The sequence below is a fragment of the Peromyscus californicus genome, unplaced genomic scaffold (assembly GCF_007827085.1).
Source record: "Peromyscus californicus insignis strain IS unplaced genomic scaffold, ASM782708v3 Scaffold_3__1_contigs__length_106647218, whole genome shotgun sequence".
Lineage (NCBI taxonomy): Eukaryota > Metazoa > Chordata > Mammalia > Rodentia > Cricetidae > Peromyscus > Peromyscus californicus.
Genome location: NW_026294551.1, coordinates 47,769,798 through 47,786,659, shown reverse-complemented (window position 1 = coordinate 47,786,659; position 16,862 = coordinate 47,769,798). Strand labels below are relative to the sequence as shown.

The 16,862-nt window shown below is 45.8% G+C and overlaps 1 protein-coding gene across 1 annotated transcript in view; it reads right to left on the bottom strand.

Annotated features, from left to right (window-relative positions):
• Positions 1-366: 366 nt before the first annotated feature.
• Positions 367-16,862, bottom strand: part of Rpa1 (replication protein A1) — a 52,862-nt gene continuing 36,366 nt past the window's right edge. The window contains exons 9-17 of the mRNA XM_052756045.1: positions 15,530-15,598; positions 15,211-15,403; positions 14,941-15,080; positions 14,447-14,595; positions 12,052-12,184; positions 8,453-8,629; positions 6,445-6,552; positions 2,603-2,689; positions 367-1,348 (exon numbers count right to left, since the gene is read on the bottom strand). Of these exons, the coding sequence (XP_052612005.1) occupies positions 1,250-1,348; positions 2,603-2,689; positions 6,445-6,552; positions 8,453-8,629; positions 12,052-12,184; positions 14,447-14,595; positions 14,941-15,080; positions 15,211-15,403; positions 15,530-15,598 (1,155 nt within the window). The 3' untranslated portion in view covers positions 367-1,249. The remainder of the gene's footprint in view (positions 1,349-2,602; positions 2,690-6,444; positions 6,553-8,452; positions 8,630-12,051; positions 12,185-14,446; positions 14,596-14,940; positions 15,081-15,210; positions 15,404-15,529; positions 15,599-16,862) is intronic.

Genomic DNA, 16,862 nt, shown 5'->3' with positions numbered 1-16,862 from the left:
GAACACACAGAGCAAGCATGCTCTTGCCGAATGAAAAGCCTCGTAGCATAATTACTGTTTTCTTCCTCGCTCACTGTCTACACATTTCAAAGCCCGCTTGGTGTTAGGCTGCTGTGTAAACATCAATAAAACCCCAAAGTGCCAGATCATCAGCATTCTTGGGCACAATGGCTTTTCCTTTTTTGTGTTTTCATTCCTTTAAAGATGCATTTCAGGGTTGCTAACATTAGTAAGAATGATCTCCAGGCCTCAGCCTAATCTCCGGGTTTGTGATGAGTTAACATCTCTCCCTAGTGATTATTTATTACGAAGGCTAATTAATTGCTTTCCAGTTACAAGAACCCTTTACAGTCAAAGAAAGTCGGATTCACAAACAAAGATATACCATTTATTCAAACAAAGCAAGGGAAACAAAGGACTTCTCTCTAAAATTTTCCCTATTTACCACAGCTTTAATCAAAAATGAAATATACGAATGCAAGAAAAAAGTGTACAGGTAAAAATGGCGCATCCAGCCACCAAATGCAACATAAATTGAAGTGAAAACTCAAGCAATGCTTTGTAGTGGCCTGGATGTCCCTAGGGGACAGCAAGTCAATGCTTATCAGCCGTCCTCAGAAGAGACAATTTTGATTAATATCAGACCCATCTGACTCAGTCTATTAAATCTATTAAACCCCGAAGGAAGGATGGTCTTCAGATATTAACGATAGGCTTTTTATTAATAATTCTACCCTTTTGCTATTCCAAGCATTAATGACCATGTGGCACCTCTGCAAAGAGTAATAAGCCTTTGATTCCAGGGAGACACGCCCCCTAAACACCTGGATTCTCCCCCATTCTCACTCCCCCCAGGAGGAACCTAAGACATAAAGGAGCCACCACTGGGAAAGCAAACCCCAAGTTACATAATTCATCTCACTATCCAAGGTAGGGTCAATTACTTGTGACATAATTCCTGTTTGAAGATAACAAAATCTTAGTAAATCCGACAAAAGCCTGAAGACAGGGGAGGGGCTGGTGCTATGCTACCTGCCCGCTGAGTGCCAGCTGATGGTTTATACACAGCAATCTGAGCACATTGTCTTTTGGCGACCAACGAGTCCCAAAAGGGGCCTGGACAGGCTGCCAGCGTCCCCTCGGGGCTCTGCACTGTGAGGCTGTCACAGGGCTGTCACACCGGGTGGGAAGAAAGCCATTCTACTTCAGTTCTTTACTCTCCAGCTCTGGCCATCGGTACGTGCTCACATCATATGTTCCTCTTGATGTTCATGATCAGCCTTTTGGCGTAATCTCTGTAGTCGATGGGCTTCACGTCCATCACAGTGGCCTTAATTCGAGATTCATCCTTTGAAAAGAAGAGCCTCTTGTGAGTGGTACAGCCTGGCATGGAGCAGTGGAGATAACCTCCTTTGCTTCAGTGGCTTCAATGAGTCCAGCAGGAAGAAGGGGAATTTAGAAATTCCCAGAGAAAGTGCTATGAAATTCTGGAGATGGTGGGTCAGTGGGCAGATCTCCTTCTAAGACCCTCTGCCCATCCTCGGCACCATGTGCTCAGACCTAGCATCCCACTGAAGTAGACTCTAGGCTCTATTGTCTTTATAAGGGTGCAGTGGGGGCCCAGGACAGTTAGCTAACTTGCCCTAAAAGCTCACTTTCATCCAGAAAAAGCACCCGCAGCAGCAGGAAATCTGGCTTCTGCTCCAGCTCTGGGCAAGGTTACCCGTGAAGGTCTGCCCTTCACCATCCCTGTCCATACCATGAGGAGAGAGAACAACCCCAGGGTCTCCCTTAACCCACCCAACTTCTTGACACTGTACCCCACCAATGTTGAGTTAGCACAACCACCCAATAGCTAAGTTGATGGTAATTTAGAATGTGTGAACTTGGTGGCTGCAGGGGAGTTGGCAGAATTCTCATTCAGCTTGTCTCCAGGAACTAAACAGCACCTCTGAGGCAGAACAGGGTGACACCCAGCAGCACACAAGTCTAGCTGGGGGTGTGGGGGGCTTCATGTGTCTACATGCTTAGTAATTACTAAACGAACTGACATTTCTAAGGATGGAGTCAGACCGCCTGGGTTAGAATCTTGGTTCTGTTCCATGACAGTAGACTCAGACTCCTTCTCTATATGCCTACATCTAGGTGCTGCAAGGATCTAGAGATAATAGATGGACAGAGGCCAGGACAGTGACTGTCCAGTAAATGATCTTTATTACACAACTATGCAACTCTATGACATTAGGGTTAATTTAGAGACTCATCAAAGTACTTTTACCTGCATGTGGTATCTGTTTAATATACTGATTTTTAGAACCTAAATTGTAGGAAACAAGAGTCCACACACATCATTTTCTTAAGGCTGTAATAGAAAAGGCCATACTATCGTTTCCTCAGTGTTTAGACAAGACAGCAAGCCTGAAGTGGCTCCCAAACCTGCACACAAGTTGGTAACAGCACCCAAGTGCAGGCAGATTCCATGAGCGTGCAGGCCACAGGTGTCGCACCTGTGGGTAATTCCCTGCCACTAACACTGAAGCACTGCTGTGGCCAGCAAACAGCGATTTCTACCACAGCCTTCTGCCCCAGTAACCTTACTTACATTGTAGGTCTCCAGCTTGACCCTGATTCTGAATGTAAATGATCGGAAGTTGGCATTCTGGAAAACCTCTTCAAACGCCTGCTCGTTCTGTAAAACAATACATGGCAACTGCTGGAGAATACCTATTAGATTGCTGAAATACCGAGAATTATCACCCCGGAGGGTTGCAATTTCTTAGGAATGACTAATTTGTAGGTGTTTCATTACATAAAACTGTTTAAGTTGCCGGGCGGTGGTGGCGCACGCCTTTAATCCCAGCACTCGGGAGGCAGAGCCAGGCGGATCTCTGTGAGTTCGAGGCCAGCCTGGACTACCAAGTGAGTTCCAGGAGAGGCGCAAAGCTACACAGAGAAACCCTGTCTCGAAAAACCAAAAAAAAAAAAAAAAAAAAACTGTTTAAGTAGATTTTTATTAAAAACACTTTACTTAGGAGTACTGTTTTCCCTTCAGTATTTACAGAGGACTGGACCTGGGAACCTACCTCATCGGACACTGAATTCCAGGGAAATTCAAGTTCCTTATGTAAAAAGGTTGTTTACACAGAACCCATGCACACCCTCCTGTATGCTATGAATCTTCTGTAGATTACTCCTAATACCAAATGTAAATATCATGTGAGCATTACATGGCTTGGTTGGTGGACAATGATAAGAAAACATAATCTGCACATGGTCAATAAATGTGCAATTTTTCCCCAAATATTTCTGATCCCTAGCTGGCTGACTGTGTGGAACTGAGAACAGACTTTATTAAATCTACAGAAGCAGAACCCTGGCCGCTGGTGCCAGGGAAAGGAGGAGTGCAGAACCGCTGCTTAGAGGGACAGGGCTTCAAGGGAAAGATGGAAAGATGTGGAAGATGGGGCCTGAGAACGTGAATGTGGTAATGCCACCATGTATTTCAAGATGGTTCCAACAGAAAAAAAAAAAAAAAAACCCAACACATAATGGTACTTTTATGTTCATTTTGCCTCAATTAAGAATTTTTAGCGCCGGGCGGTGGTGGCGCACGCCTTTAATCCCAGCACTCGGGAGGCAGAGCCAGGCGGATCTCTGTGAGTTCGAGGCCAGCCTGGGCTACCAAGTGAGTTCCAGGAAAGGCGCAAAGCTACACAGAGAAACCCTGTCTCGAAAAACCAAAAAAAAAAAAAAAAAAAAGAATTTTTAAATACTCTCAGGAAACACAATTAAGATCTGGAATACTTGTGGGGGAAAAAACCTGAGACCCAGCAGCTCATTGTGCACTAAGAAGTGGGTAGGGGAGGCTGGAGAGATATCCTAGTGGCTAGAGTACATACTGCTCTTGAGAAGTCAAGAGTCCCCTCCTGGTACCCTCATGGTAGCTCAGAGCCACCTGTAACTCCAGTTCCAGGGAATCTGATGCCCTTCCTGGCCTCCTCACACACCAGGCAGGAAAGCAGTGCACATATATACATGTAGGGAAAACACTCACACACAAATATAATAAAAATAGTGAGTGGGTAGTGGTGGTGCACGCCTTTAATTCCAGCACTTGGGAGGCAGAAGCAGGCAGATCTCTGAGTTCAAGGCCAGCCTGGTCTACAAAGAGAGTTCCATGACAGCCAGGGCCATTACAGAGGAACCCTGTCTCAAAAACCATAATAAACAAACAAACAAACAAATAATTAAAATAAAATAAAATTGAGTAGGAGCTGGGCCTGGTAGTACAAGTCCTTAACTCCAGCACTGGAGAGGCAGGTGGATATTTGTGAGTTTCAGGACTATATTAAGAACTCAGTCTCAAATTTAAAAAATAACAATTAACATTAATAATAATAATAAAAACACTAAAATAATTAGAAAAGGCTGGGAAAGCTAGGCATGGCTCCCCATGCCTGTAATCACAGTATTCTGGAGGCAAAGGCAAGAGGATTATAATGAGCATGAAGCCAGCAGCAGCTACATAGGCTGGCGTGGACTACAGAGTGACACCCTATCTCAAATAAAACAAGAGAACTGGACGGGAAAAGCATTACAAAGAAACACGTTCATTTCAGCCTTTGTATTTGCAGCTACTGCCAGGTGGAGCAGGTGGAGGAGATGGGTGGAGTGGGCGATGCCAGGAGGCGGCCGGGGGATGCCTTCCTCTCCTCACACTCCTTGAACGCTATCCGATTTGGTTACTTTATTGTAATCTTTTTAAAAGCTGTTTTTTTAGTTTGAGGGTGTGGTGGGGTGATACAACTGGGATGCTCAGCCCTCCTCTGTTTTTAACTAAGTTGTCCAGTTGGTCTTTAACTTGGCATTCTCCTGCCTCAGACTGCTAAGGCATAAAACACATGAACTTAAAACTTTACATAAAACTAACTGTTCATATAAGCTACTTAGTACCCCTGTAAGTCACACGGGTATGAAAATAGCTTTATCACACAGACTTCTTCTTGAAGATGTTATTTGAGAAAAAAAAGTATTCCTTGGACTTTCAACATATAAACAAAATAATGTGTTAAATCTTCAAAAACTTGAGCTGGATGCCATTAGTCTTTAGGGCTAAGGGAAGCATGGATGCACACTCCCAGAGCACCATGGTTCCTGAGGGAAGTCCTGTATGTCCTCATTCACCAGCTAAGAACAGTCAACTATAATAAGCTCATAAAAATCCTGAAAGGCTGCCCGGAGCCTGAAAATCTGATATGAAAATAGAGGACCAGGCAAAACAGATAAAAGACTATTGCACTTTAAAAGTCAATTCCACTTATTTCTGTAAAAGGACTTCATGGGCCTATTTTCAGAGACCTCATGGATAATTTAAAAAGGAGGCAAGGGCAGAACCCAACAGAACCGAGGACAGAAAGAAGAAGAAAAGCACATCAAAACAAATGGCAATTCTTTTTCTTTGTGGCCTTTACAAGTGTCCAACCAACATGGAGGAAATGGAGGGGAAAAGGACACTGTGTGGACAGATGCCAGTCTCCACGGCCTCGAAGGTACGGACGGCTCTTCCTAGTCTTTAACTCAGCAAGTATCTTTATGTTTGGCATAATCAGTAACCCATTCTCTGCACTAAACAAACTGAATGCATAAAAAGGCAAACTGGTAAAGGTGAAATAAGTTACTTTTTTTTTAAATGTTTGTTTTTACTGTGGGCGTGCATGCCGCAGGTGCACACAGAGGTCGGAGGCCGACTTTATGGAGCTGGTTCTCCCTCCAGCTTCCTTCACAGGGGTCCTCAGGCTTGCATGGCTTTGCTCACTGAACCATCTCAAGGGTCCCAACTCATTCACATATACATATACACATATATATACATACACACACATACACATACACACACACACAATTTTTTTTTTTTGGAGACAGGGTCTTGCTATGCAGTCCAGGCTAGCCTTGTACTCACTACGCAAACTAGTTAGGCCTGGAACTCTGGGTGATCCTCCTGCCTCAGCCCAAGTGCTGGGACAACGGCAGGAATCATCACCATGGCATGCATGTAAAGTGACCTTTAAAACAAAGTCACTTTGTAAGAACCCCATCTGACAACCTGAAATACAAGTACCCTGGATGTGCACTTACTCCAAGATCTGACTCAGCTTTCCTAAAAGGTGTTTATTAGGTTAAAAAGCACAGCCGAACTTTGAGTTATTTCAGAAGACACCTGGTAGCTCTAGACTGCAGCACCCCAGCTCTGATGTGTAGAGACAGTGATGGGGACACACGTGGTTTGTGCTTCTGTGGAAAGCTGCTTCATGTTCCCCGATTCATTACCCCTTGTGAGACGCCCAGTACCATGAGAACTCATACACAACACCCGAACAAGCAAGTAGTAAACAGCTCAGCAGCATACCACGTGCACTATCACAGTACTAATAAACCCATGCCAACCTTCTCTTTCAGCTCCCCCAGGTAGGCAGTGTTCTGTCCAAGGATAGCCTCCGCAGACTCCTGGAAACACGTCACCCACTGATTCTCTTGAAAATCTGCAATGTTCACCTAAAAAACACAACTCTCTATTATTTCAGCAATAAGTAACAAAAGGAAGATACACCAAGGAGATGACCTTTTCCTGTTTCCAAGGGAAAAAGACACTGCCATCACACACAAACAGCCCCCAATTTTTAATGCTTCAAATGGACGGTGCCCCCTTATATGAAGAAGCATCCCGTTTCGGCCACCCCGTTATTCACTGTTAGTACAATATCCAACAAATCACACAAGACTGTGTTCTCCCTCTAAATGCAAACGGCTCTGCACCGGAAGTTTCGAATGAGCTCCCAACAGTGAGAGTGGGCTCTTCTCATTCTATTTTACTTACTTATTCTCTCTCTCTCTCTCCACACCTGGCATCTTTTGGTTTTCCGAGACGTATATAATGCAACCCAATCTGACCTCGAACTTGCTATGTAGTCAGAGCTAGCCTTGAACTCCCCCCCTCACCCGCCCTACACACAAGTGCTGAGTACAGACATATGCCAGCCACCATGCTCAGCTATTTTGTTTTTTAAAAAACAAAGCCTTATTGTGCAGTCTAAGAAGGCCCAACTTACAATCTTCCTGCCTCAGCCTCCCGAGGGCTGAGTTCACATTTACATGTTTTTTTAATTTATGGGTGTGCATTGCATTATGTGCATGCAGGTGGAGGCCAGAGACTGACACCGAGTGTCTTCTACTGTTGCTGTCCACATCACCTTCTGAGTCAGGAGTCAGGGTCTCTCACTGAACAGAGCTCAGGAACTGGCTAGGCTGATGCCCAGTGAGCTCCAGGACCGAACTAAACCTGAACCCAGTCCTCACCCTGACAGTGTTCTTTGTTTTTGGTTTTCTTTTCTCACCCTACTACTGTACCCACTTCACTGACAGCAATGTCCCCAACCCCAAATTCTTTTTGCTTTGCTTGTTCGTTCATTCATTCATTTTGGGGCACGGTTTCTCTGTGTAGCCCTGGTTGTCCTGAACTCAGAGATCCGCCTGCCTCTGCCTCCGAGTGATGGGATTAAAGGCGTGTGTCATCACCGCCAGGCTGTTTTGTTTTGTTTTATTTCTTTGAGACCTGATCTCCTGTAGCCCAAGCTAGCCAGTTGGCCTTGAACTTGCTATGTAGTTGAGGATGACTCTGAATGTCTAATCCTCCTGACTCCACCTACAAGTACTAGGATTACAGACACGTGTCATCCATTGAGCTACAAACCCAGCCTAAAAGCTGTAAATTCTAAGGTCTTTATAGTCTTCTACTCACTCTAGTGGCTCTTCACTAAAGGAAGTAACACAGAACATAAGGGCATTTAAGCTGACTCCAACTTTACAAAGTAAACACCTTCACACAGCTGTAATACTGCTGATTATTGCTTCAGAATAAATTCCCTGTAGGTGGCTTCTGTATCAGGAAATAGGAACATTTTTAAGGCTGTGGCACATTACTGTCAAATCAAACCAAAGCAGAGTAAAGAGCAACAATCGTACCCGGGCACACTCCTCTAAAAAAACCAGAGTATCCGTAAGAAAAATACCACAGGCGCTGGCTATAGATACAATTATTGCTCTCCAGAAATGCAATTTCAAATTCATTTATCTTCACAACAGTGAGGAGGCAAGTGCCAGGAACACTGTGACCACACAGCATCACAGAGGGCTGCCATTCGTCAGTGCAGCTCAATGCAACTTTTGGGCATAAGAAGCTTCAGAAGTATGAATACTGCTGCTCAGTTGGGGCAAAGGCCCTACTTCCTTATTTACAGGGCAGCAGTATGCTCCCTCAATGAACTCATCTGTGAGTTCCTTATCACGAACCACCTGGGTTCTGTCGTAACCCCTCACCCCACTCCCACGCCTGGGTCTTGCCCATGACAGCCAATCAATGAACACCATAAGGCTTCTCACTAACCATTCTACTCACCGACAAGATCATGCGGTATTTGAAGTTGGGGAACTCCCGGTCACACTTCTCACAGCGGTACAATCCATTCTGCTGGTCAATCACCTTCTTATTGCAGTCCTGGGTTGGACAGGCCTGGTACATACAGTTCTCTTTTCGAAGAAACACCACCGTCGCCACAGTGCTGAAGTAGTCCGCCTATGAGAGAAAAGGATCACAGAGACCGGAATCAGCAAGGCACACTGGGGCCCGGAAGAGGCCCCTCGAGGCTGCCCTTACCTGCAAGTGGCAAGTGCACGTGTACTCTAGTTCCCATGCTCACAGTGCACGTGTACTCTAGTTCCCATGCTCACAGACCGGTCATGGAGAATTGTTCACTCTTTTTTTTTTTTTAATTTATCACGTACACAGAAGAGGGCTCCAGATCTCATTACAGATGGTTGTGAGCCACCATATGGGTGCTGGGAATTGAGCTCAGGTCCTCTGGAAGAGCAGTCGGTGCTCTTAACCTCTGAGCCATCACTCCAGCCTGAATTGTTCACTCTTGGTGTTTGCTACATGCAAACCCACAGAGGCCTCAATAAGCCAGCACTCGGGCACTTTTTTTTTTTTTTAAGATTTATTTATTATGTATACAGTGTTCTGTCTGCAGGCCAGAAGAGGGCACCAGATTTTTTTATAGATGGCTGTGAGCCACCATGTGGTTGTTGGGACTTGAACTCAGTACCTCTAGAAGAGCAGCCAGTGCTCTTAACCTCTGAGCCATCTCTCCAGGCCCGCACTTTTTGTTTTTTTTTAAGGCAGCATCTCACTAGCTGGCCTTGAACTCAAGAAATCTCCCTGCCTCTGTCTCCAGAGTGTTTAGCCACCACACCTGGCCACATAATTCTTTTTTATTTACGATTATTATTTGTTATATATGTGTATCTCCATGTGTATGATGATCACATGTATATTAATGCAGGTGGACACGTGCCACGGTGTGTTTGTGGAGACCAGAGGACAACTTTCAGGAGTCAGTTCTCTCCTTCCACTGTGGTTCTAGGGAACTCAAGTGTCCAAGATAGCAGGACAAGTGCCTTTAAACCTTTGACAGCCAAGTCATCTTGCCAGCACATAGTATTTTAAAAATATATGTATTTCGCCGGGCAGTGGTGGTGCACACCTTTAATCCCAGCACTCGGGAGGCAGAGCCAGGCGGATCTCTGTGAGTTCGAGGCCAGCCTGGACTACCAAGTGAGTTCCAGGAAAGGCGTAAAGCTACACAGAGAAACCCTGTCTCAAAAAACCAAAAAAAAAAAAAAACCAAAAAAAAAAAAAAACCAAAAAAAAAAAATATATGTATTTCTTTTGCGTGTCTATGTGTGTTTTTGTATGATGTGCGTGCAGGTCAGAGGACAACTCGTGGGACCTGGTGTTCTTCCCTCACCATGTGTCCTGCTAGGCTGGGGTCACTGAGTCACCTTGCTGGCCAAGCACACAGTTCTATACAATGACAGTGGTTTCGACCCTTATTTGTAGGATCAGTGAGCTTTTCCTGTAACAAGCCAGAGAAAAACTTCAGGCCCAACAGGCCATTTAGTCAGCCTCTCCTGGCACTCCTCAACCTGCTGCCGTGGGGAAGACAACAGACAGTAACATGAAATGGAGGATGATCCAATAAAAAAAATTTTTTTTTTTTTTTTTGAGACAGGGTTTCTCTGTGTAGGCCTGGCTGTCACTGTGTAGACCTAGAACTCACTCTGTAGATCAGGCTGGCCTCAAACTCAGAGATCCACCTGCCTCTGCCTCCAATATTAAAGTCATGCACCATCACCACCCAGCACAATAAAATTTTATTGACAATGACAGACATTGAGGAGTTCACAGCCTTGACCAGCAACTCCTGGACTGAATAAAGTTCAAGAGAATGCCAAAGAACCCACGACCAAGACCTTGTAAACAGAGGTGTCCCTGGTAAGTAACCCAGGACTAAGTCAGGTTAAGGGCTCTGGATACCTGCTTTCCTCTGGACCCCACACAGATGCTCTCACATGGTCCATGTTTTTTGTTTAGGTTCAATGTCAAATAACTGCAGAATCTAGGTATACCCTGAATTCAGAGCTAGGCTTCCAATTAGCCCTAGCTATCCTGGCACTCTTTCTACAGGCCAGGCTGGACTCAAACTCAGAGATCCACTTGCCTCTGCCGCCCAAGTGCTGAGATTAAAGACATTTGCCATCATACCTGGCTCACACTGGATCTACTTGATGTCTCAGACCAGAGGGACAAAACAATGTGGCCATTTAAAAAGACTGTGCTAGTACCTAGTTCAGAGAGCTTTAGGGCTGGGGGTGAAGCTCAGTGGAAGAGCTGGCCTAGCATGTGCAAGGTGCGGGGATAACCCTCAGCTCCACAGAACTGAATACATAAGAAGGCTTGAGGGGTGGGGATGGAGAGATGGATCAGCCGTTAAGAGCACTCTTCGCTTTTGCAGAGGACCCGAGTTCAGTTCCCCAGCACCCACACGGTGGCTCACCACCATCTATAACTCCAGTCCAGGGCATCTGATGCCTTCTTCTGATCTCCTCGGGCACCAGCCACTCATCTGGTTCACATTCAGGGAGAACATTCATACACGTAAAGTAAAAACATTGAGGAGAAAGAAAGCTTAGGTCTATATGCCGGGGTAAAGGCACCTGCTGTCAAGCTGGATGACTTGAGTCTGGTCCCTGGGATCTATAGGGAGAGCTGAGTTTGAATTCTATATATTGCAGTGGAAAATGCACGCCCTACTCCCAAATAAAAAATAACTTTAAAAAATTTAGTAAAGAGAAGCTGTAGAGAAATAAATCTTAGGAGAACGCCTAAAGAGTTTCTCTGTATTTCCAGGTCAGAGTCAGACTGAAAGCCTGAGCAGCATACAGGACACCTGTCTGTCTTTAGCTTCAGAGAGCCACTGGGTGACAAGGGAGACAGAAGCCAGCCAGTGTTTAATTCTCAAGCTGCTCTGTAATAGTATTATAAGTTGCTGTGGATGACAATGACAGATCGCGTGCCCAGTGAGACGCGACAGTGAGGAAGAAAACCCACGCTGTATATGACGACAATAAAGAGCAGCAGCGAGTGATATTTAGGGACACAATAGAAATAAATGATTCAAATATCCAACAGAACGCAGGTTAGGCCAAGGGAGGAAGACGATCATTAAGTAAACACTGAACTAGAAGCTGCAACTAAAGGCAAACGCCTGAGCCCGTCCTTGGCAGGGGAGCAGCGGCTCTCCGCCTACGACTCAGGCTGAAACACAGAGGAGCTGCCTGATGCTGGACAGCCTGAATTACACTCTGCTCGAAAACCAACCCGAGGTCAGTTCACACTACACTGCAAAGTCTGGTCATCACCATTTCCTCAGGATCCAGGGACTCTTCACACTTTTCTGCCTCACACCAGAGGCTACAATACACCCCTGAGCACACACAGCCTCTACACCAGCGGTGACTGAGAGACACCGATGAGGAGCAGTTAACTGGCGCTCTGGAGCAGGGCTCTGGGGCTACCAAGGCTCTGGGGTCCCAGATGAGAACACAGCCCTCTGTCGCTCGCTCTCCGAGCGTTCTGTGAAGTGAGATGTGAGGTACCTTATCACCCTGGCCCAGGTTCTCCGATTTAGCCTCATACAAGGTCTTCCAGTTGGTGGTGCTCCCTCCGGTGCCTCCACTCTTGAGGTCAGAGATGGAAACACCGTCTAAGGCTTGTCCTTCTGAGTCGAACCTTAAAAAAAAAAAAAAAAAAGCAATGGTGACAGGAACTTCGCATCCTTCTCAAATGTGCTGTGTGGATATACCAGCCAGGAGCGCTCTATCCTCACCTGGGGCCCAGCACACCTTAGTCCACTGAAGAAATGCAATGGCCTTTCTTCTGATCTCACTGGCTTTGATGGACCCCCTCCCACCCCCCACCCCCGCTTCAGTACAAACAATGCCAAAGTGCCACAGACCCCTCCCCAAACTGGGCTGCATATCAAACACTGTGACCAAAGTCAGCAACAGAAGAAATACTGGCAGTCCCCGGGCTTCGAGCCTTCACCTCAATCACTGAATCAGATGAAAAGGGACATTTCTGTTTCATGAGTCAGCCAAAACTGTTTTCATGGCAGAAAATCTTTTAAGCCTAATCAGTCATAGAACTCAACGTACTTCATCAGAAGGCATTATCTGCCTTGTTAGAGATTTGTTTTCTCAGTGAGAATTTGATTATGCAAATACCAAGGTTAAATTCATTTATAGAACATTATTATTAAAACTGACTGCACTGTGCTCAAAGACCAACATGGACCCGAGGTCAGTTCACTACACTGGCAAGCCTCATGACCATCCACTGGCTAGCGTGAAGGAAGAGAGGCCAGGCAGAAGGCAGCAAGAACATGCAAGGGGCAGAGCAGTGAGGCTGAGGTTAAAAACATACCAGCGGGGTGCAATGGCACACGCCTTTAATCCCAGCCTTTGGGAGGCAGAGGCAGGCGGATCTCTGAGTTCCAGGCCAGCCAGGACTACACAGAGAAACCCTGTCTCAAAAAACACACATATATCAAACACCCAAGTAGTAGGTAACTGTATGCTAGTCACATACAGAACTGACTCCCTAAAAAGAGACCACCCAGAGTGGCTGCTGCCCTAGGCCACAGGTCGTCACCGTTTCACTGTCAGGCAAGCAGCCACATCCGTCAGAGGACAGAGCCCATAATCTGCTTCACTACTAGCTGCACAAGTTTACAGTTTCCAAAACTTTACGTAGACATTTGCCACCAAAGACAGCTCATCAGGAGGAAACAGAGCAAGGAGATGGGCAGCCCTTCTAATAAAATTCCACTCCATCAGTGCCAAGATCTAAACGTCGCTAATCTTTGCCTGGGTGGAGTGTGTGCACTGGATTTCTCACAGATCAATGACAGGATATTCTGTTCAGGGGACAGACATGCCTTTCTGTGTTTTCTGTGATCAGTTACTGACAGTGAAATACGAACACCTTAATGTGGGCATGCAATTAACCTGGAGTTGTGCTCAGAGCCTGGAAGAAAGTCAACCAACAAAAACAAACCAACAACATGATTGTTCCTAGTTAAACTATTATGGGATTCTGTCATATAATGCAATGCTAGCTATCAGCACAGTCAAATAGATGGATGTAGACGAGGGTGGAGTAAGCGATACAGATATTCCAGGAGATGTTCTATCAAATTATTTAAATATTACTGTTACTGGTGTATATCAAACTCAAAACAAAAATGAGGAGCATAAAATATAAGCTATTTCTTGAGTTCCCTACCTCACAGCTTCCATGGAAACCACCCCCTCCTCCTCTTCCCCTCCCCCCCTCACAGACTACAGCTATACAAATGACTTAAGCTTGGGCTGGGTAAAGTATTCTCTTTGCCCACATCAATTCTTCACATGACATTCTCAGGATGAAGTGCTCTTCTAAGGCAGAGTTTTAATGCCTTAAAAAACTAGATATGGTGTGGGGATTTTAACAAGCTCTCCTCATCTCTTGCTTTGGGAATAACGATGTAAGGCCAACAAAAAGCCCATTGTTCCCACCACGCTTTGTACGAGACCAGTGAATACACATCACTGGAGATGTGACCAGCTCCAGAGACTCCAGAGTGAAAAAGTACATTCTACCCCCACATCAGCTGCCCACAGCTCAAACCTAGGAGCAAAAGATGCTCTGGACACATTCCTCCAGCATGCAGCTGCTAAAGCCTTGCCGTACCCTGCTTTTGGGGATCAAGGTCAGCACGCAGTACTTACATTCTAATTGCTTTCTCTGACTCTCTAGGTTCATCAGGGGATTATGGGTTTGTCAGTTTAAGGGCTTTCAGGCCACCATCTCAGAAGGCATAATGCCTCCAAGAAATACAGGAACCACTGCACTCCATAGCAAAGGCTCAGCAGCAGCTCACAAGCTGGTAGAAATCAGCTCTTCTCAAAGCCTGAGCCCAAATGACCGCTTAGCGAGGTCCACGAAACCTACCATCCACGAAGCTTATAGGCCTCTGGGATGTCAGGATTCACAATGATAGTGCTAGACGACAGGACGGAGAGGCTCCGACCACCAAAGTCAGAGACCCGGGCTCCTTTGATAGCCATCACAGGCTGCCTGGAACCGTCAAACTTGTCGGCCTGCAAAGCAAAGCACACAACAAGCATCACTGGTAGGAAGAAGGTACAGGGTATTTTCATGGAGAACAGTCAGCAGTAGAGTGAATACTGTCAATGTATGTGGACTCTGTAAGACAGACCTTACACTCAAGAAGCTGCTTAGACTTCCAGGAAACTAATTTATCTCTCCTTCCTGAGGTAGAGTAAGGGACATTCCCCTGTGGGAAGCTGAAGTAACAGATCATCTCACACAAGTAAAGGATTTCAAGTAAGTGCTGGACAGCACGACTCTTTGTCCCTCTGGAGCTAAAGCCCCACAGCCCAGAGGGACAAGCACCCCCGGACTCTGTCGACGCAAGGACTCACGTCTTCTCCCCAGAGAGTTGCAGTCACCACTTTCCCTGACATATCCATCAGATAGATGTTTCTTTTAGCAACTTCTCTGTTGGTAGACTTCACTGTGATTTTAGTGGAATCTTCATAGCTCTTGCAGATCCCGAGTATGTCTGAAACACAAAACAGTCTGTAACAGCACAGTTCAAGGTCCCTCTTCAAACACAACCTGGGGATGCCTGGCAAGTGTGTTAGCTGTGCACCACCCCAAACACGACTCTTCGCCCTCGACCCTGGACGGACCTACAAGTGAGTCTTTAGACTTGCTCTCTAGGTCACCGATCCCTGTGAAATCAAACTGAACGGTGGGTAAGTGATGGCCATCTTCACAGGGAAGGACAGAAGTCTCATTATTGAAGGTCATCTCATAGTCATTTTTAACAGCCGAAAACTGCTTGTTAGCGATCTTCAGAGTGCCTTTTGAGAAATAATACACCTGCAAAAGAGGCCAAGTCAGGGAATGCTAGTGACTCATCAAAACCCTTCCCCACAATGCAACCTGCCCACTGTGCTCACGGCCCTTACTGGCCTGATGTCGGCTCCGACTCATCGCTGTCTTTACCTTGTTCACTTCGATAAGGGGAAAGAACTTGTCCACCTGCTCGTTGAAAGCAGTCGCTCTGATTTCACCCTGCACAGCAAGTGAGAACACATTAGAACCGTGCTGCTCGATGCTCTGAACAGCGAGAGCCCGCCATTTTGGCATTGAGATAACATCTCTGGAGCAGCACTCAAGTGTACAGAGACCCCAGAGGGCTGCAGACATTCCAGAAACCTACATATACAGTCACACTTTCAAGCTATCAGTTCTGATAAAACAAGAGAAGTTCAACTAGCTGAGCCCATGGATATGACTGAACCATCTCAGTTAAAAATGTAAATAAGGAGGCCGGCAAGATGGTCCAGTAGATAAAGGGAGGCGTCTGCCGTGCAAACAAACCTGGCCACCCCAGGTCAATCCTTGGAACCTGTGTAGAGGTGGAAGACCAGCAAGTTGTTCTCTAGTCTTTACACATCTCTCTAAAATAATTTTTAAAATGTTATCTAAAACACTGTTAAGAGGAAGAGTTTAATATTCCAATAATGAAAACAAAAAGTTCTGGATCCTGAATGACGGGCTCAAAGCCCACGGGAAAGCGTGCTGAACCCCGATGATTCAGCAGTCCGTCTTTCTCACGCCTGCAGCCTAAATGATGGGGTACTTCACAGTCAGGAGCTGCTGCCAAAAACGCTCTAACAAGTCATGCTTTCAAGTTGCTCTGATTTGATTTCAGTTACTTTTCTGTCAGGCAATATGTTACAGATGGGTAAGAAACTTAACAAAATGGCTGAAATCTTATCCAGACAAGCTGCAGGAAATGAGTTTCTGATACCGAATCTGCCATCACAGTTAAGATATTTGCCATGCTGCACCACAACAAGAGGAAGAGGAGGGAGAGAGAGCCCCAAGTTTCTGACTTCACAGTGCCATCCTGTTTATTTTATATGTGTGGGTGTTTTGCTGACACCCATACATATATGTGTATCACTTGCATGCTTCATGCCTGAAGGGAAGCCAAGAGAGGATGCTGGACCCTTGCAACAGGAGTCAGAGGTGGTTATGAGCCACCATGTGGGTGCTGGGAATTGAACCCAGGTCCTCTGGAAGACCAGCTCTCCAGCCCCTGCATTTCGCTTTAAGTAAAGGATAATGAGTATGTATGGTCAGAAACCATCTCCACAAAGTAGTTAAAGCTGAGTAGCTCTTGCCTGCCTTCTGCTGGAGGCAAATGCCCTGCTCTGCAGCAGGTATCCCATCCCAGGACTTTAAGCCTCCAGCAATGTAGTGAGAGAGTTGCCTATTAACTTCTATGGTTACAAAAGCTTTCCTTTAGGAGTGCTTTCTCTGATGGTTA